Raw genomic sequence first — 21,723 nt, forward strand, 5'->3', positions numbered from 1 at the left:
AGGCTGAAGGCTTAAAAAGCACTGAAAACGGGGAGTTTAAATCTATCTTTGTATTTTTAACGTGTTTATAACTCTCTTCTCAAGCCTTTGGAAGTTCAAAATTGATACTGACACTAACAAAAATCCATATGGAAAGAAGGATAACCTGTAACACAGTATCGTGATAAAGACCAAAGACATAGTAATTAGATACAGCTTTTGCCTCAGTGCTGATATATCACACAAGAGAGGTGAGGCAATGCGCTCATGGTATCACCTCGAAGTCAAGGGATCGCAGCGTAGTTAACTCACTACTTTAAACCGAATTGATGGCTTGCCCTCTAAGATCGCTATATTCTATTTATATTTTTCCTGAATTGGAATAATTCAATGTTTTTATTTAAAAGTGTACTTACATTAAGTCTTACCACAAAAATTAATTAATATGAAGTGTCAAAATGACTTTATTGCCCAGGATGTTGAATTATGTGAGAACAAAAACTACAATATATAATGCCGTATGAGAACTTAGCACCATTGTGGACCACATGGGCCACTCAGAATCACAAAATTCTGGAGTTTGCAGAGTACTCGAAGGCTGTCCATCTCTCCGATACTGGAAGATCCTCAAGGGAATGGACTGAATTTTATGATTCTGTTGACCCATCTTCTTCATAATTTGGTTCATTATGGATAGCAAACATACACGGTAGGAATGAGTACAGAAAAATTTTTTTTTTCCTGAACTGCATTTTGAATTTCTCAATTTTGCAGAGAAAAAGAGAAAAGATGAATTTTAAATTAGTTAAACTATTTATTAGCTGTCTGAGTGGGAAGAATGTTGCAGGAAGCTATAATTATAAAACCTGAATATAGCCAGGATCCAGCCTAGAGTTTTCAGCCTGTTTATAAAACATGCCAAATATCAGATGGTATGAAAGGGTAATGTGTTAATAGCAGATATGCAAAACACTGGCTGCAATTTCTAGGGAAGACTAAAGAATTTGACTACGCTTTTGGCAGAGCTCTTCTCCAACATAGTTTTTCTCTTGAAATCTGACTGCTTCGAAATAGAAAGGACTTGAAATCAATGCAGAAAGTTTATTTTCAGTACCTTAAGCATTGTTCTTCTAAGATCTTTCATTTTCGACACAGTGAAATATAAATAAGGAAAGCAAGGCACCAACTACCAGAAAATTCACTCTGTAAATTTAAAACCCCTCTATCAATTGGCTAATATAATGCAATCTTATAATATTTGAAGAAAAAAAAAAGAAGCCTAGAATTTGGAATTGGAAAAATTGAATTTAAATAAAGGTCTAGTCTACAGCCATGCTGCCCTGAACAAGCCTGATCTCGTCTGATGTCAGAAGCTAAGCAGGGTCAGTCCTGGTCAGTACTTGGATGGGAGACCAGCTAGGAAGACCAGGTGCGGTAAAAAATAAAAAAATAAAATAAGGAATTGTAAGCTGACAAAGTCCTTGCAGTCTATGAGGTCAATCAAGAGTTGCCTTGCCTAATGAATGAATGAATGAATGAATGATAAAGGTCTAGCTACTTACACAGCTTTGCAACTCTCTCACCTATAAAACTGGGAATTGTGTTGCCCTTACCTAGTTTGCTGTAAAAATGCTATAATTTTTAAGATATTGTGATGGCTCATTGATAGTTGCCATTTGCTTTTTCCTGCTCTGGAGATTATAATTTTTAAACCTTTGGGATATTATCTTTTCTGCTCTACCACTACAATAAGTATGCATTTTCAACTTTAGTTTTTTCATACTTACATTTTACTTCTCTTCTCACCCAGGAAAAATTCAACGCTTACTACACAGTGTTTAAGGTCCATGATAGTTAAAAAGGGAAAGATGACTGAAATCTGATTCCTACCTTCAAGGAATTTATTTATACTAATAGAAGGCATACGGGTACCAAAAAATGCCCATGATCAGGCACAATCTGGAAGGACAGACCATTCTACCAATGGTCCCCAGTGAATAATGCCTCCTTGTGTCCATGCCTCTTTGCAACATGACATTATATTGCTATTCCTCACATCAGAAAGGTTGGAAATGATTTCTCCACCTCCTTGAATTTCGGCTACTTTTGAAACTGGTCTTGACCAAGGGAAAGTGGAAAAGAGGGGAAAAATGCTGAAAGCTTTTCCTCCAAGATGAGGAACAAGACAAGGATGTCCACTCTCGCCACTTACTCGATATAGAATTGGAAGTCCTAGCCAGGATAATGAGGTAGGGAGAAAGGGGGCACACATCCAAATTGGAAAGGAGGAAATAAAACTGTCACTATGTGCAGATGACATGATTTTATATGTAGAAAACCCACAAGATTTCACAAAAAAAAAAAAACTGTTAGAAAAAATAAATTCAGTAAAGTTGCAGGGTACAAAATCAATATACAAAATCCCATTGTGTTTTTATCTATTAACGACAAATTATCAGGAAAAGGAATTAAGAAAACCATCCCATTCACAACTGCATCAAAAAGAATAAAATACCTGGGAATAAATTTAACCAAGAAAGTGAAAAATCTGTACACTAAAAACTATAAGGCATTAATGAAAGAAATGGAAGAAGATACAAATAAAGATATCCTGTGCTCATAGATTGGAAGAATTAGTGTTGTTACAATGTCCATATTGCCCAAAGGAATCTACAGATTCAATGTAGTCCCTATCGAATTCCAATGGCATTTTTCACAGAAGCAGAAAAACCCTAAAATTTGTATGGAACCACAAAAGATCCTGACTATCCGAAGCAATCTTGGCAAAAGAAGAACAAAGCTGGAGGTATCATGCTTCCTGATTTCACTCTATACTACAAGACTACAGCAATGAAAACAGTATGGTCTTGGCATAAAAACAAACACATAGATCGATGGAACAGACTAGAGAGCCCAGAAATAAACCTATGCATATATGGTCTAGTAATTTACTACAAAGGAGTTAAGAATACACAATGGTGAAAAAAGTCTTTTCAATAAATGATGTTGTCTACAGCTATGCCACCCTCAATGTGCCTGATCTTATCTGATCTTGGAAGCTAAGCAGGGTCGGGCCTGGTTAGTATTTGGATGGGAGACCACCTAGGAAGACCAGGTGCTGTAGGCATTAAAAATAAATAAATAAAAAATGTTAAAAAATGTGGTATCTAAGGAACAAAAAGAACAAACTAATCAAAAACAGACTCACAAATGTGGTGGACAATTTGGTGACGGACAGCAGGGAGGGGCGTTGGGAGGCTGGGAAAATGGGGTGAAGGGTTAAAGAAGTACAATTAGTAGTTGATAGTTGGGCATGGGGAGCATGGAAGAGGGAAGGTAGTTATAGCATTAATATGATGGCTAAGTGGAGGGCCAGGGGAGGGAAGAAGCAATTGGGGGGATCGTTTTATGAACATTATAGATGTCTAATTGATGTGCTGTATACTTGAAACTAATATAATAAACTTAAAAATATAAATAAATGGTGCTGGGAAAACTAGACAGCTACATGCAAAAGAAGGAAACTGGACCACTCTCTTACACCACACACAGAAATTAACTCAAAATGAATGAAAGAACTAAATGTTAAGACCTGAAACCATAAAACCCTTAGAAGAAAACATAGGCAGTAATCTCCTTGACGTTGGTCTTAGCGACATTTTTATGGATCTGACTCCAAAGGCCAAGGCAGTAAGAGCAAAAATAAACAAATGGGCCTATGTCAAATTAAAAAGTTCTGCACAGTGAAGGAAGACATCGACAAAACAAAAAGGCAACCTACTAAATGGGAGAAGGTATCTGCAAATCATAAATCTGATAAGGGGTTAAAGTCAAAGTATAAAGAACTCTTACAACTCAATAACAACAACAAAAAGCAAACAATCCAATTAAAATATGAGCAAAGGATCTGAACAGACATTCTTTCAAAGATACATGCAGATGGCCAACAAGCACATGAAAAGATGCTCTACATCACTAATCATCAGGGAAATGCAAATCAAAACCGCAATGACATATCACCTTGCACCTGTCGGAATGGCTATTTTCGAAGAGACAAGAAATAATAAGTCTTGTGGAGAAAAGGGAACCTTCACGCACAATTGGTAGGAATGTAAATTGGTGTAGCCACAATGGAAAACAGCACAGAAGTTCCTTAAAAAAATTAAAAATAAAACTTCTCACGTGATTCAGCTGTTCCACTATTGGATATTTATCCAAAGAAAATGAAAACACTAATTTCAAAAGATATATTCACCCCTATGTTCACTGCAGGATTGTTTACAATAGCCAAGATACGGAAGTAACCTTTGACAATGGATGAATGGATAAAGATGTGGTATATATGTACGATGGAATACTACTTAGCCATAAAAAAAAATCTTGTCATTGTTGACAACATGGATGGAACTTCAGGGTATTCTACTAAGTTAAATAAGTTAGAGAAAGACAAATACTGTATGATTTCACTTATATATGAAATCTAAAAAAAAAAATAGATCTCATAGATATAGGACCAATTGGTGGTTGCCAGAGGGAAAGGAGGCTGGAGGTAAGCAAAGTGAGTGAAGAGGATCAAGAGGTACAGACTTCCGGATATAAAATAAATAAGTCACAGGGAAGTAATGTACAGCGTAGTGACTACAGTCAATAATAATATCACATTGTAAATTTGAAAGTTGTTGAGAAAATAAATCTTCAAGTTCTCATCACAAGAAAAAAATTAGTAACTTTGTATGGTGACAGATGGTAAACAGACTTAGTGTAGTGGTCACCTTGCAACGTCTACAAATGTCAAATCATTATTTTGAACGCCTGAAACTAAAATAATGTTGAATGTCAATTATACCTCAATAAAAAAAAGGAAAATAATCTTAACTACTTAATAGTTCTCTTTGGCTCAACTACTTCTCTTAAACCCCATTTATATCTAACATCTGAATATTTTATTAGTGGTAAAGCGCTATATAAATGTATAATTTTCACATTATTAACAAATGCTAAGTCTCTACTGAATTTCAGAGATATAGAAGCAAAAAGGAACCTAAGCAGAGAATAGATGTTACATTTCCTGCAAATGATGTCCCAACTGCATCGAAGTTAAGAATATAGGCTTTACACTTGGACAAAGGTGGATTCCAGTCCATTTATTAGTGATGACACTGTGGGCAAATTAACCTCTCTCTGTCTCAAGTTACTCAAATAGGAATAATAGCACCAACTTAACACTGTTATTAAAGTAATTAGATGTGATAATGTGTGTAAGATATCACAGTACACAGCAATAAATAAGTGCTTAATAAAAGGGGTCTAACATTACGTTTATAATCATTGTCACCATATCACTCAGGTTTCACGGCCCATTTATTAATATTTCCCAAATAATTTATGGTAAAACTGGCTATCTAATTTCCAAGTTCATAGAGCTGAGAAGCAGCAAATCCGAAAGACAAAGCAGTTGCCAGGAGTGAGAGCAGCAAAAAAATGGGAGGAAAATCAAAAACTATAAAAACCAGATTCCAAAGGCACTGCATTAAAGCACAATAATGATATCCATGAAGATGATGCTTAGCCAGTAAGAAAAAGATTACATTTAATACATTTTTTAAGATAGTAAGAAAATATAATTCTAAAATTAGATTTACTTCAAAATGGTTTAGACAAACTTTTGTTGTAAAATATAAACTTCCATTATCTTTGAGGTGCACGGTCTAGAGAAAAGGAGTAAAGTAACTGAGGCATTATTATATAGAAGGTTTAGACAGCTCTGCTGTAAAGACCTATCAGTGTAATTTATGCCAATGTCTTTATGGACAGTTTTTTTTTGACATCTTATTAAAGATTAGATTATCCCAGCGTGAGTCATTTCTCTCTCATAGTCGTAATGTTGGGGTGGCAGAGCTCCATTTTGCTGTTCCAGTGGCACTGCTACGGCCCTGTAACAAATCTACATCTATTAATCTTATTTCCTAAGAGCCTTCTGAGATTAGGAAGAAAATCAAATTTCAAAATCAAAACCACATTCCAAATTTCTTAAAAGATTTTTTTTTTTGCTCAATTCTTTTGTAAAAACATTGGTCACCATTTAACATACAGTGGCAACAAAACACACCCAATTTACATGCATCGACATGTCAATAAATCATAATACATGAATGACATAAATTTCAAACGAACAGTACGCACGTAGCTCATGTTGCATTTAACCACAGTTATAGTGCTGCCAATAAAGAAATAGCTAATATGAGAAATAAGAATTCCAGTTTCAATCTGAAATAAGTTTCTTTGAGAAAAGTAACAAAATAATCGACTGTATGACATAATTATCTTTAAGGAACAATTTTTCAGAAATCGCTTTGTGCAAATCATCATACTAGCGTAGAATAAGATCTTGAAAAAATGTGTACCTCAGGTTAAGGACAAAGGGGCTTTATTATTTCTTGAAAAGTGATTACCTGAATGATGCAAATTTTTATTGTGTCTGTAAATTAAAATATCTTTCAATACGAAGGTTTGAATTTCCATATTTTGACACTTTAAATAATTCTGCAGATGTTAAGCCAAACTGAAAGATTCCATAGGACTGGGTTATTTTCAAGAGCAAAAAACAAAACAAAATAAAGCAAACCAATAATCAAAAGCCCTTTCTAAACTCACAGGCAAGTCTCTGGATATGGGATTTAATTAATAAGAAAATTAAAGCACCACAATAAAATGCTTTTTTAGAAAACAGAAAGGACTGGCAATATATAAGTTAGGGACAAAAGCACATAAACATTTACAAAAATCTTTTTAATAAGCACTCTAATCTTCTCATCTGAAATAATAAAAATAATTTTTTGGTGTGTTGGTATTATGTGGAAGATACAAACCACAATTCTGTTTAAGATAGCAAGTTCTATGATTCTAATTTGACCAATCGAGACTGTCATATTTTACACATTAAGAATCGCATATATTTATTTCTATAGTTTATGACTTACTTATTTCCCTCGAAAATCTATAATTAAAGGATAGCACTAAATCACTTTGAAGTGCACAGAAGAGAATTTATGACAAATTGCCTTGTGGGGAAAAACAGCTCCTCTAAAAATAAGAGCTCGAAGTAAATACATGCAAATAAAACTTTCAAATGAGGTAGCTGTGAAGACAGCCATCTTGTAAGTTTCCCTTCTTTTGCATCAATTTACCAACATGATTTCCGTTACCCAAAGTGTAATTTTAATTTCGGTTTTTCTCCTCCATAATGTGTTTAGTTACTCTTACAAACAAGTAAGAGTAATTTTTTAGCATGTGTAATAGGCCACATGCTAAAAAACTTTAAAGGTTCATAAAATTAAAATTCATGATTCATACATGGTTAACATAAGTCAGATACACAAGACTGGAAATAAGTAACTTTAACCTAGAATATGATTTAAACACCACAAAAGAAGAAAAATGATCAAAAAAGGAAAGGATTTCAATTCATGTAACTTTTGATTACAGACTATATACAGCAAAAAGCAAAATATAAAATATTTAGTTTTCACCTCAAAAGAAGTTATCCAGAAATAAAATTCACTAAACAAGCTATAATGGCATCAGGATTATAAGTACTCAGTCTCATTCACTTCAGTTGAGAAGAAACTTTGAGGGGAAAAAATCCTTCCCAAACAATATAATTTAGATCTCATTAATCTTATAAACATCACTTCAACTTTACCACTTATACTATTACCCTTCTTGACAGTTCCCATTTTCTATTTCTCGAACAAAAATTTTTTTAGTCTCTTCATTTCCAAGTGTCACGTCAAACCCCTAAGTTCACCCAATTCCACAATCCCCATTAAAATACCCTAAAATAATCATTTTCTTCCTCTCAGGAACCATGTAATTATTCAAAATGGATACATTAAAAGGTAAAACCTCAATTATAAATAATACACTTAACATACATGATTTTATGTAGTAGGGAGACCACATAATTGCTCATTCTGATGAGCTTCTGGTTCTTGAAACAGTAAAGTCATAAAATGAAAATGAATAATAGAGACTTAAAATACTTAAAGTTTGCATCCAATTTGAATAGATATGGGAGTTAAAAAAATGTGTGCAATTACATGATTGTGAATGTTTACTGTGAAATAGTACAAAATTCATTGCCAAAAGAGAGTAAAAAAATCTTCAACTGATATTAGACATCCTAAGTAATTTGGAAAAATCTTAAGATTGAATTGTAACTATAGGGAACAAAAGAAAATGCTTTCATGCAAGTACACATGTTAAGTAACAAATAAGCAAACCCCAAGTCAGTACAGTACATCAATGACTGACACTTAAGTGATATTTTGATATATAAAGAAAGAGAAGGAAAAGGTAGAATGTTGACTGCCACTGATGAAAAAGCATTTCAACAATTTACACTAAATGATACTAAACAGTTTTTTTAAAAAAGATGTCCTAAGAAAATCAAGCCACAATAAGTTAGTGTTTTCCATAATACATGCTGAATTATTTGATCCCATATCTATACACTGTTACTGTCTTAATTCCTAAATGTTGTGACAGCATACTTAATAATTGAGGTACATTAGTTTACATTTTTATAGGTTCTCTAAGAGGGTTAATTTGTCTTTTCCAGTTTTTCATCTTCTTCACCTACTCCCAAGAAAATCAAAGGAAACATTCCTAGAATGCAGCCAATAGTCACCCCAACAGCTTTGCCCTAAGGAAACAAAAGAAAACATTTTTTGAAAGTTATTTTATCCCTGTAAGAGAAATCCTTGCTTAAACATCTATGATGAACACTTACTATGTACTATAAAATTCAACTGTGACTGCATTTCTTTTGATCACAGTAACTTGAATATAAAAATAAGCTACAAAAAGGTTCCAGAACAAATGATAAAGTTCGAAGCACCAGGAATTTTTTTATCAAATTGCTATAAAAATAATATTAAAAATGTTCAAGTACAAAAACACTTTTTAAAAATTGCACATATATTTTAACATCAAAAGACAAGAAAACAGGCAAAAACCTGACCTAGATTCTTATTTTGACCATGTAACATTTGCACTTATTTATGAACATTCACAGAGACTACTATATACTATTTTAGATCCCTGACTTCCCATAGACATGAAATGATCACTCCTAATAGATTCCACTTCCTCTTCCCACCCAGAATGCCTGCTACGACCCTCCATGGAAACCAAAGCTTTCCTCCCCCTCACTTTAGGAATGCCAGTCCATAAGTTCCAACCCGTTATCTCCATGGGGCATAAAGTCAACAGGGCAGGGAGGGAGGAAAAGAAGTGTGACACCTTTCTCTAGCTCCCTGATGCAGGACCTGAAACATATTTCCCATTGTAAAAAAGGTTACCTACATATTATTATCAGGTCTTATGATACGAGGCCCTTTAGTTAACTACACTGAGGCTAACCAGAGAACTTGAGTACATCTGCAATATTGTTTTTCAAGAAAATATTTTCAGAGTTTCAAACAACTGAATTATAAATGAGGTTTTAAAATACAACCTATGTCAGTTAGAACCTACACATGCACTGGCATATTTTCTATTAAAGGTAAATTTCAGAGTTAGCTTATGTTATAACTAGATGGTAGATGATCAACTACTTCATGCTATTTATAACCAAATGTTATGTTACAGAGTAGATTTGATTGTAATATAAAACAAGCAATCAACAAATAAGGAATAGAATGCATATGCCTTATGTGTATTTAGCAAAACGCACATACACACTAGTTTAGTAATTGAGGTGCTTTTGTTATACAAAAGGGGAAATGGACCTGCTTCTAATATAGAGAGAAAACAAAATTATCAATTGAGTGAGAAGAGGAGACCCCAGGAAGATAATCTTCTTTTAATCTCAATGGTAGTGCTAACATATTAAACCAAATGGCTAGAATGTTAGAATATCCTTATTCCTCAACAACTCTGGGTGATATCGGCTAGCTAGTCTCACTTCAATTTACCTATAAATTGTGGATATGGATACACATATATGTATTTTTACATAGCAACAGATAGGTGCAAGGTGGAAGCTGAGAGTTTGCATTTCCAATGGGTTCCCAGGTAATACTGATCCTGCTGGTCTGGTATCACACTGTGGGGACCACTGCCCTGTACAACAATCTTTTCTCATGGTTTTAACTATTATCAGCCTTTCCAGTGAGGCCTGCAGTGACCCTCTATACTTAATACTGCAGTCTGCCTCCCACCTAGCACTCCCAAGCTCTTTACCCTGCTTGGTTTTCTTTTTTCCTTTAATTCCTATAACACTTGCAAACTTCTAATATACTAAATATTTCATTTGTCAGAATTTTTAAGTGTTTCTTTCCCCCATGCTAGAAAGTAAGGTCCCCCAGAAAAAAAAGATCTTGTTTTGTTAACCAATATAATAAAAACTCCTAGATCTGTACTTTGCATGTAGTAGGCAAACAATAAATATGTGTTAAATGAATGAATGATAACAGCCGTCATCTCTAATTCAGACCTAACCTTCACCTTTAATCCAAATGCCTACTAGGTGTCACCACATGAATGTTCTACCAGCATCTCAAATTTAATGTGCCCAGGATAGAACTTACTCTCTCTTCCCTTACAAACTTGTTCTTCCTCCTTTTCTTCTTGACTTAATTGGTGGCATCGTGATCCATCCAGTTTCCTTTCTATTTAAAAGTCACTAGCATTCCATCACCTAGGTATGCAGTTCCAGTTCTTTAGCGTAGTTTAAGCCTAGATGGAAAAATGCGTTCCTGTCTGATCCACTCTTATTTCTCCGACTCAGTTTTCTACTGCTATTTCTATCCACAACTACTACATATTATATCCCAGCAATACCTAATTTCCTGTATTTCTCTGAACACACACAGTTTTTATCATGCTTTTCTACCTGCTAGTCAAGATACTTGGAATTCTCTTGTTCACCTAGTAAATGCCTCATCAATAATAATAATAATAAAAAAATCAGCTTAGATCTAATAACTGCCAAGAAGTCTCCCCACCAAACAAAATATTTTCCTAAAAGTGTTAATTCTTTTGTGCTACTGCTATATCTAGTGCATTATTCTATTATTGCATGCCATGTTAAATTATAATTTCTTTAAATGTCTGGTTTTCTACGAAATGGTCCACAAAAAGAACTCTAGTTTATTATTCAGTTTATGTCTAGCACATAACTGATACTCCTCAAGATTAACTGAGGCATATAAAGAAGTTTTTTAAAAATCAAGTATACCTACAAAAAATTAAGTCAATAAAAAATTACTCTTCCTGTGAAAACTGCCAAGGCTTGAACAATTTTTTATTAAAAACCCCACTCAGATCAATTTTAGTCTCAAATGTCTCAAGGGATTGAACTATATGGTGTCTTAGATTAGATATCTGAATTCATTATCGTAAACCATATGAAGTACTTACCAAATGTGTACTAACACGTGTTTGCCACATGTCAACTTGTTTTGGTGTGAGATCAGGAATTGAGAGGCCTAGCCTGGAAGCCAAAGCTTCAACGTAGCCTGCAAGTCTTTAAAAATACATGAGGACAGAATATAAGTTTTTAAAGAGACATGCAAATGTCCTCAGATAGTAAAAAAATAATTACTACAAAGAGAAATAAGATAATTTTACACCTGTAATTGGCATTCTAGAAATGGTATAAACATTTTTTACAACTTTTATTTTTTTATTGTGTACAAATATAACCAGTTTAAAACTATTTTCATATTAATATATTTAATACATAGATAAATTAATTGATTTAAGAGAAATTATTCTCTATCATTACTTTAAAAAGACCAATTCAAGGTATGTAAAATTTTTTGCAACAATTATAATAATTTATGCACTTATTCTAAATTCAAAGTAAAGAACTTTAACATATGATGTAAATAATAACTGTCATTAGAAAGCAAAAATTTCCAAAATGCATCAGATTGATATAATAAGAAAAAGAGCCCAGCATTTTCAGGGCAATCTCAAGTATTTATCAATTCTAAGTCAACAACATTTATTGGATATAACCTCACTTTATGAGCTGTAAGAAAGAAAAAAAATTACCAATTGAACTATGTATTTACAAGATGGATCCCAATGTCAGTTATGTTATCTAAAAAAACTGTATATCTGAGAATTAATAAAATGTGGTATTTGCTACTTAACATTTTTTAAAGGCAGAGAAGAAATAGTACTTAAATATAAACACCCCCAACAAAATCTTTATCTCTAATCAAAAATAATTTTTATGATGCAATCTAAAACTAAATGGCCTTAAAATCTATTAGATCATTTGGTTCTATTAAATACAGAAAGCTATCACAGTAGCTATAGCATTAACTTTACTGTTGGAAACCAGGAATTGGAATGTTTGAGAGGTGATATCATTATAGATTTATGCCAGGAATTCCAGGAATTCCTGCCTTGGCCTATAAACAAAGAAGCTTTGTTTTTAACAACAGCTTTGGCCCCAACTCCACTGCAAAAGTCTAATACATAGGATTAGATTGCTTACAAAGCTGCCATTGCCTAGACTATAGGGCTAAGTAGACTTCCAGCAGACCCAAATACAAATCTCAAAACTTAACCACTCCAAGGAACCAAGGAAGGAAGAAAGAGAATCAAAGATTGAGCAAGAGAGAGTATGTTTACCACAATGCCAGCTTGGTCTATTTTACACTTTCCCTGCTTCCCCAGGCTCAGGAAGCGGCCTAAGCCATCTGCCGCTTGGAGAGAATGTAAAAATAGAAAGAGAGAAAACGGGCCTTTTCTAAGTAGACATCCTCAGTTTGTTTCATCATTCCTGCTACATGGAGTAAAAAGAGCAACTGGGCAAAAAAAAAAAAAAAAAAAAAAACATGTATGCTTTGGTCATACACTCCCTTTGAAAGGTCTTTTCTCTAGAAAACATGCCCAGTCAGTATCCTTACATTTGAACCGTATCTCTTATCTCTGGGCTTAGTGGGAGGGCAGGGTAGAGAAATAAAAAGGGGTTCTTACTTTAAATCCTGTCTCATCCTTGGAAATGTCTATAAGATACATATAAATATTTGATGCTGCTTACATTATGGTAGTTTTAGAAAAAAATTTTGCATCTATCAGAATCCTTTGAGAAGATTATTAAACACAAATGTCAGGGCCCAGTCCTCAAAAACACTAATACTACATGACTGGGGTACAACCCAGGCATCTATATTTGAGGCACACCAAAGATTTAGTACTACTAACTTAGAAATATAAAAATTTAAAATTTAGTTCTAAAACACACACACACACAAATAAATGTCTCTTTTTAAAAGGCTTCTCAGTTAAAAGAAAATAGATAAGAGAAAAAGTAAGCATACACGCACACACAAATGAATAAATGAATGCACTTACCCAAGACCAGCTAAATCTGAAACAAGATTTCCCAAAGCAGCAGCTAAAAAATTGAAAAACAGACAAGTGAATTATGATATGGAATTCAGAAAAATCATTATAATACATCACTATGTAATCAATAAAGCTCCGGTCTGTTAGAATTACCACATTTCTCAAATTACAATTATATCTAAAGTAACTCATTGGATAGCTCTGAATCTCAAGATTTCAAAATAGAACACAATTCTCCTGAGATCATACTATTCTATCCCCATCAAATAGCAGGGTTTTCCTGTGATGGCATCCAGGTTCCATTTTGGTTTCAATATTAAAACACCTCTACAATATTTTGTAGTTGTAATTTTCAGATAATATTTGTTTAAGGGAATTTGGATATTTGGAAGATAAAAAGTAAAGAGCCATATGTAGAGCTCTGAAATTTAAGAAAATCAAGGAGCAGAAACGTCTCTTTCATTAACTTCATGTGTCCTAGATAATAAACACAACACAGAACCATTCCCATATTTCACCATTATAAAGAAAAGATTGTTAACTGAGGGGAAAGAAAGAGATAGAACCAAATTAGGTTTTCTGTGTTGTATCTCCTTCTCTGATTTTTCTATCCAACTTGAAAATAAATAATTTAAAAAAGAAAAAGGGCAGAAAGAATTTAGGGTAACATTGAACTACGAGAAAAACTTTTTAAACATAGTCAGTATAGATTATGGTTATCAATTAACTAACATAAAGTACCTAGAATTTCTCAGGAAAAAAAAGTGCTACATACACAAAGTTAAGAATTAGAGCAACAGGATATAGGAGACAGACTAGTAGACATTTCAATGAGCAAACTCATTCAAATTATCCTCTTCTAAATTTAACCTACTTAAGTGTCTTATATAGAAACAATGGAATAATATTACTATCATTAAATACCTGCCATAGTTGAAATTCCCAAAATAATTCCAATAGACATCTCAATGTGGGTTCCCTGAAAAATGATTACAATGAAATTAATCCTAAAAATGAAAGCTGAAGTGACTTTGACATAGCAAAGCATTAATAAAAGCAGATAAAATAGTTAATCAACATGTTATCATGGCAAAATTATATACACGAAATGTGCAGAAATATCAATATTTTATTCATAAAAATTAGGCTTTCATCAAAATAAATATCAACCCACACAGCAGTACAAGTCAAAGACGACCAATTCATCTAAATTTTAAATTCTGAATGATATATCTATACTACTGTTATTTAGTCTATGAAAGATTAAAAGGACTAAACTAGTTTCTAGGGACCCAAAAGCTCAGACGTCAAAAATTATCTTATGACACTTAGTTCTTTAGCCACGAAGTAGTGAGACCATATGATTCATTTATAAGAAACAGCAACATTTAATACAATAGATGTACAACAAAAATGAGGCTTCATTGTATTTCCACGGAACTAATTTATTGAGATAATTTAAGACTTTCTATATCTATTTCATTCCTCTGAAGAAAACAGGGGCTTGTATTTTTTTAAATTCTGCTTTAAAGAGAAGGAACTAAAGTGAAGAAGATTCAACTATTCTAATGCATTATTACTAGAATACAGAAGAAATTCTAAAATCTATTGTGCTAGTTCAGTTCTAATCTTTGGGCAATAAATGGACTTAATTTTCAAAAGCTCTCTTGAATACTGCTGCTTGGAAATTCTTAAAATCTAAATGATATTTGTGAGGAAAGAAAGAAAGAGTGCTCTCTCTGGTACGTAGAAATACTGCATTACTCAATTATTTACAAAAGTGAAGAGAAGCTGAGTTAAATTTTCAACTTTCTTTCCCCTAAGGCTTTTGGTTCCACCCCTTTAAAATACAGTTCTTATATAGTCCAAACAGCCTGATACACAAAAGTCTCCCGGGCACTTAAAATTATAAGGTTGTAAAGGTACCCAAAGAAAGAGATTTCTGAAGAATGAAAGAAAAGAACAGGCACAAAGAATAAGATGTGTATCTATAGATATAATGTAAAAAAATTAAAACAAAAACCCAAAAAAACTCCTGAAGCTTTAACACAGAAGAGAAGTGTTTTACAGTTATAGTGTATAAAAAAATAAATACAGCATTCTTGACAGCAATGAATCATTAGGAAGGACCCAAGAAGAATCTGTTTGCAATGCATGTATTTAAAAAGTATTTAAGCGTTTAATCATTTGATTAAATTTAAGGAACCTGAAGGTCCTTCAAATAGCATATAAAGCCTCAAATAAAATCAAAGTCAATGTGAAGGCAATGGACTATCCTCTCCTTTACTTTTTTCCAGTTACATCAATTTTCATGTTAACGGGTGAGTTACAAATTACAAACAATTGTCTTAAAGTTATACCTGGTTCATCATCTTAACACAATTAATCTACTCTGGAATTCTAATAAATTCTATCCCAACTAATAAGAAAAATAATCCAAAAAACACACTAAGTTAAAAAAAGCCATCCCAATAACAAAAACATAATAAAAAATATGAAACTAAAAACTTAGTATGAACAGCAGCCAATAACAAAGGTCAACTCTATTACAAGAAGTTATACGAATTTGTTTTTAGGCCTATATCTCAGGTAGCAGCAGCCCAGAGAGTACACCTAACAAGAAAGAGGAAATCAAATATCTATGGCATGATAGAAAAGAAGCAGCAAATATCTTAACTTACTGTATCTCAAAAGGCATAGCGGTCCCACAGTGTTAGGAAGCTATCAGTGTTTTTTTAAAAAGGTGAAAGAATTTATTATTATACTAATGATCTCATTTCCCTTTTGATAGGTTCTATAGTTATATCATTTATGTATTTCAGTCTCAACAGTCTATTACAAAGCCTCTTTGGAAAATTTCACTGTCCCTGAATTAGTCTGCAATTATCACAGGATAATATTTTTGTCACACCTATCACTCTTAATCAGGTATTGAGCCAGTGGTTTAAATATTTACTTCAGTGTTATATAAATAACAACCTGGTGATAAGTCCCTGAAACTGGATTTCAATGTAAACTAGAAAAATAATCTAGTAATAAACAAATATTACTAAATTGGAGTCAACCATATGGGGCCTGCAAACACAGTCCAGTCTCAGTTATACTGAGACACAGGCCTAAGTAGCACAAAATAGTGAACAATACTACAATAATTTGACACTTAGAATGTGGGTGTTTGTTTTGTTTGGGTTGGTAGCTCTATTTAGATATTTATTTCAAAAAAATAAGACCAGACTCTGAAGGTCTTATTCAAGATCTAAAAAGCTACCCAATTTCTCTATTCTGATCTCTCTTCAAAATCTACCTGAGCCTCTCTTTATGCAAAATATATCATCTCAACACTTCCCTGTAGCTAGAATGGTCTTTCAGAATTTGAATTATCTAATGTCTACCCTAATGAGGTGGGGAAAAAAAAGATTATTAGGATGGCAGTATGGAAAGTACTAGCTGTCAATAAAGAGAATCTTAAAAATGTTGAGTGAATTGTGTAAAATCAAAAGAAATATTTACCACAGAGAGGTTTAATTCAGACAATCTATTCAAAAACACAGCAAGTCTTAACTGTAAGTTATAAGTTCATCATAATGGGGTTTTCATAATAACTAGATTTGATTTACATTAACTATTTAAATAATCTAACCAACTCAGATTTTAGCAATTTCAGAAAAGGCAGTATAGTTCTAAATGGTTGAATAACTTTCTCACATTTGCAGATATATAAATTGGCCACTTCGATTTTTTTTAATTTAATTATTTTTACTTTTCAGTTATAGCTTACATTAATAGTATGCCAATTTGATTCTTATATACAAATGAGAAAGATGTTGAAATCAGTCTAAACACTAGCATTTTGAAATCATATTTTAGAGGCTTCTTCTCTACTACTCTAAGGAATTATCCAGTGGGTGCTTATCACCTTCCAGTTGTTTGCATGCTAGAGTATCATCTGTGAATTTACCCTGTAAGTTTCCTCAACCAGGTGAATGGCCAGACTTTTCGGATACCTGTTCCCATCAATCTAGACATAAAGTGAGACTATACATCAAAAAACCTCAAAACACTCTTGAATAAACAAATGTTAGATATTCTTTGAGCAAATTTTATAATCTATATAATATAAATTATCCCTTTATCCCTATTTGAAACCAAATATTTGATTTATGTTCATCTGTAGTACATGTGACCTCCAAAACACACACACACACAATTTGCATCTCTCATATGTATTTTCCTCACATTCAATAATCCTAAAATTATTCCATTTTTTAAAGCAGTTTCCTACAAAATCACTAGAATTTATAGAATTTTTAAAAAGGCATAAAGTCAGTGGAAAAAAATAGAGCATTGGGCAGGTTCAGAATACCTGCATTTTAATCATTGGCTTACTTATGTGACTTTAGAATCTAGACCCAATACTGGTATCCATTAACAAAAGCTGTCACATGACGGTAAAAAGGTAAATCAGCCATCCCTAAAACTAAACGACACTTGTGAGGAACACCTTCACAATAAAATGACCACAGCAAAGGAGAATTTTTTTTTACACTACAATGAAACAAAGACAGAAGGGGTATATATTCAATGTTCTGAAATGAAATTTAAAATACCTTCAGGTTAAATGGATTGACTGTATCGAAATATCCTTTAAAACATCTTTGTATGGTAAATTAAATAAGGAACTAATCAAATAACATGTGTGATGTGAACTGCTGAATTAAATAATTCATAATGTGAATTAAATAGCATCAGAAAATTTTATATACGTTTTTCTTTAATTAGAATCTTGAAACTAGAACAGTATACTATAGACTCAATAAATGTTTATTATTGATGATGCTTTACCAAAAGTTTTAATGATTAATATATGTGATGCCTTAAAATTGAGTTATAGTCTAACATAAAATATAGTAAAAAATAGTTTCATTCATTATGTTAATAATTTTATATTTATAATATGCAATAATCAGGAAAATATAAAGCATATAAATTTCTTCATTAACTCAAAATAGAAGGGGTGAGAGAGAGAACTTACTGCAACAATCATAATTGCATTATCCAAAAAGCCAAACCCTATGAAAGGTATCGCATTGTGGACGAATACTGGAAAACATCAAAAACAGAAAAATATATTTTAAGATTTCTATTACTTTAAAATGACAAAAACAGACCATATGATCAAAATCTTTCTTAGATAGAGTTGATAAGCTTTGGAATTTGCTTTCCATTCCCCATAGTCAAAAGATTCTGTTCTTGCTATAAGTTTAGCTATTTGATAGAAACTATACTGAGAAATAAAATAAAATAAAATAAAAAAACACATAACATGTAAAAACAATTGTGTTAGGCTTTTGTGTTTTCCTACTGGCAACACACATACACATACAAATTACATACAATTAATGGCAGAACAAATAAGTAAATACGTATGAATACCATGTTTTACCTGTTTAATTGCTATTGACATCAATCTGTTTCTCTTATACCTAAAAACTGATATCATAAAATTGATTTCCACATTAGAAATAATAAGAAATTCCTTGAATCAAATTTCAGAAAAGCTTTTTGGTCACTTTTACTCACTAAACAAATTTTTAAACAATTGTTAGAAAAATGTGATTACCTCATCTATAATATTGGACATCGATGTGTAAAGTCTCCCCCACTACACAATGCACCAGTATCCCTGAATGCTTTCACAAATTATAAACAATATTTTATTTAAATAAAAATGTTATCTGGCCTCTTCTTATCAAAGGCAACACCTTACCTCATCTACCTAGTATATAATCTGAATAACCTGAGACAATAGAAATGTAACTGGGAAGAACTAATACATTCAGCCTCCCTTTTTTCACATGTGCATCTTCAGCACATTGCAGAATGCCTAGTGCACAGTAGATGCTCAATAAGTATTAGTTAATTAAGTTGAGGACCACTAACCTGAAAAGGAAGAGAATTCCAGACTGAGAGAACTGAAGGCAGACTGCGAAACAGATTAAAAGCTGGGGACAGTTAAAAGACTTTATTCCAATTAATCTATAAATTTCCAATGTATAGTCAACATCAGTTCAACTGAGGACTCTTTTTAGATAAACATCAAAACTCTGAGTTTTATATCATATCCAAAAAACTGTCCCTTAAATCAATTGGTTATATGTATTTGGTTTCAGTAACTTTAGAGTCTTTTTTAAATCTAGTTAGGTCCGCAGAAAGTTAAAATTAAAATATTATCCAGAAGTTCAGAAAGTTTGATATTACTACAAATGAGCTCTGTGCCAATCAGGAAAGGCTAATAATGAACAGTCTGAAAAACCCCACACAACAACAACAACAACAACAACAACAACACAAAACAAAACAAAACAAAAGCACTTCTACCCACAAGCACTACTGAAGACTAAGATTAGGGAAAATAGTAGATATCCTAGGTCATTTCAGATTCTTTTTGTTATCAAGTAAGATTATTCTAGATAAAAGGCAGCAACTTTTTAATTATAAAGAATATTATTTCACATGCAGTTGAGGATGATAAAAATCAAATAGAACATAATGAAATGACATTTTTCAATTAAAGAGCCTACCTAGTCTAGGTTCTTTGATTTTTTGCCGAAGTCTAGTAAAATACTAGACATAAAAAATTTTATAATAAGTAGATTCCAAAACATATACATGTAATTCCGACTTACAAAAACATAGTAAAAATTTGATAGGTCAAAAGAGTATAATGAAAATTGTTCAATTTACTAAAAAAAAAACCCAAACATTTACAGTGAAGAAAAAGCTACTTAACTTTATCTCTGGAGAGAGGTCCCACAAATCATCTTCTCAATCGTCTTTGAAATGTAATATGGCAAAGTAACTATGAAACCTTTGGGATTACTTAACATTTTGGGGTTACTCTGACGGCATCTGTAAAACTGGCCAGTTATAAATATCTTAAATTAGATGTTAAGGCTATTAAACTAAGATGAGACCAGTTGTTACTTTAGTAAAAACCTGGTTAATAAAACCAAGGCACGTTGCTATAATAATCATTTTGAACTATAAAATATATTATGTTTTTATGCCTAAATCTAAATAAATGTGTCCTATAAATAAAAAAAAAATATTGTTAACCCAAAGGAAAAAATATAATTTTCAAAAAATTAAATTAACATGTGCTGGATACTCCACTGGCGCTTGAGATACAAAAATAAATGAGACTTGTTTACCAGCCCTCGAGAAGTTTAGGTATGATAACATAGCCATATAAACGGTTAATTTCAATATGACCAAAAAAATGATAATAGTATCATACAGTGCTATGAATAGTGACTGTATGAATCTAGGCTAGGAGAATCAGGAAAGATTACCTAAAGAAAAGAAGTCTTAACAAATTCTTAAACTATTTTGGTATTTGGGAAAAGTTACTTATTTCTAAATTATTTCTACCTTTGAGAGAAAAAAGAATTATTAAATAGGGTTTAAAAAAAAATTATGTTTGCTCTCCAGTATGTAATGATCTTCCAATTTGTAATTTCTTCAATTTCCTTTGGGAAATAATATTCTCTACCTCAGCAATTGTTAGGAAATCACATCTAATATTTAGCTCTAACTCACAGCCTACTCAAATTCACTTTACATAATTCTTCATCAACTGTCTTTATAAAATCCCAATCTGTTTGACGTTACTTCAGTGTTGCCCTTTGAATATTTACTCCTATCATAATAAAGAAACCACACCAGAAGCATCCTAAGATTGTTCTTCGTGGTGGTTTTAAATCAACTTTACTTTCTTCATTATTACAAACAGAAAGCCTGGGGTGTTTTCTCCACCACAGAACAGTTCCACCTAGCCTCGAGCCTAGAAATTCTAGTTTGACAATTGTCTAACTTAAATCCAAACTGAATTAAATATATCCTTTTCCCTGGGAATTAAGAAAAACTCTACCATAAGTATACTTCTATTTGTAGATGGTAAAATATTTAAACAATAGTGCATATGGTTAACAATATTAGAAATTTGGTAATATTGTGTTATATGTTAAGCCAAGTTTATAAACTTTTTGCTCCAGCATAATAAATAGGATAATTCACTCTATCTGGAAAGGTTTAATCTACTGACTCTTATATACTATCAGTGAATGATACGGTTATTTTACATCCAAAAGATAGATACATAATATTTAACAATTATAGAACCATTACCATATCTCAGCTGTCCTGGGGTGGGTGGTGGAGCTTCCAATTTTTCTAAAGGGGAAAAAAAGGATGTGGGGCAAGAATTAGTTGCTATAGCATGATTTCTTTTTTATTACAATGAAGAAAACAGCAGATTTACAAAGTGGGAAAACATTAGAGTTTACTCATAAATTATCTTTAGGTTAATAGACC

General features: G+C 32.4%; 1 protein-coding gene and 2 pseudogenes across 2 annotated transcripts in view; 2 read left to right on the plus strand and 1 right to left on the minus strand.

Annotated features, from left to right (window-relative positions):
• The first annotated feature begins 1,301 nt into the window (after window positions 1-1,301).
• LOC118612258 lies at window positions 1,302-1,420 on the plus strand (annotated as a pseudogene).
• Window positions 1,421-2,987: 1,567 nt separating this feature from the next.
• LOC118612370 lies at window positions 2,988-3,106 on the plus strand (annotated as a pseudogene).
• Window positions 3,107-5,549: 2,443 nt separating this feature from the next.
• The window catches only part of TMEM65 (transmembrane protein 65), a 38,828-nt gene continuing 22,654 nt past the window's right edge, over window positions 5,550-21,723 (minus strand). For both annotated transcript variants that reach the window (XM_016166432.2, XM_036233002.1), the window contains 6 exons: window positions 21,538-21,582; window positions 18,383-18,450; window positions 14,275-14,329; window positions 13,357-13,399; window positions 11,404-11,509; window positions 5,550-8,683 (listed from right to left, as the gene is read on the minus strand). In XM_016166432.2, the coding sequence (XP_016021918.2) occupies window positions 8,582-8,683; window positions 11,404-11,509; window positions 13,357-13,399; window positions 14,275-14,329; window positions 18,383-18,450; window positions 21,538-21,582 (419 nt within the window). In that variant the 3' untranslated portion in view covers window positions 5,550-8,581. The remainder of the gene's footprint in view (window positions 8,684-11,403; window positions 11,510-13,356; window positions 13,400-14,274; window positions 14,330-18,382; window positions 18,451-21,537; window positions 21,583-21,723) is intronic.

The sequence above is a fragment of the Rousettus aegyptiacus genome, unplaced genomic scaffold (assembly GCF_014176215.1).
Source record: "Rousettus aegyptiacus isolate mRouAeg1 unplaced genomic scaffold, mRouAeg1.p scaffold_m13_p_15, whole genome shotgun sequence".
Lineage (NCBI taxonomy): Eukaryota > Metazoa > Chordata > Mammalia > Chiroptera > Pteropodidae > Rousettus > Rousettus aegyptiacus.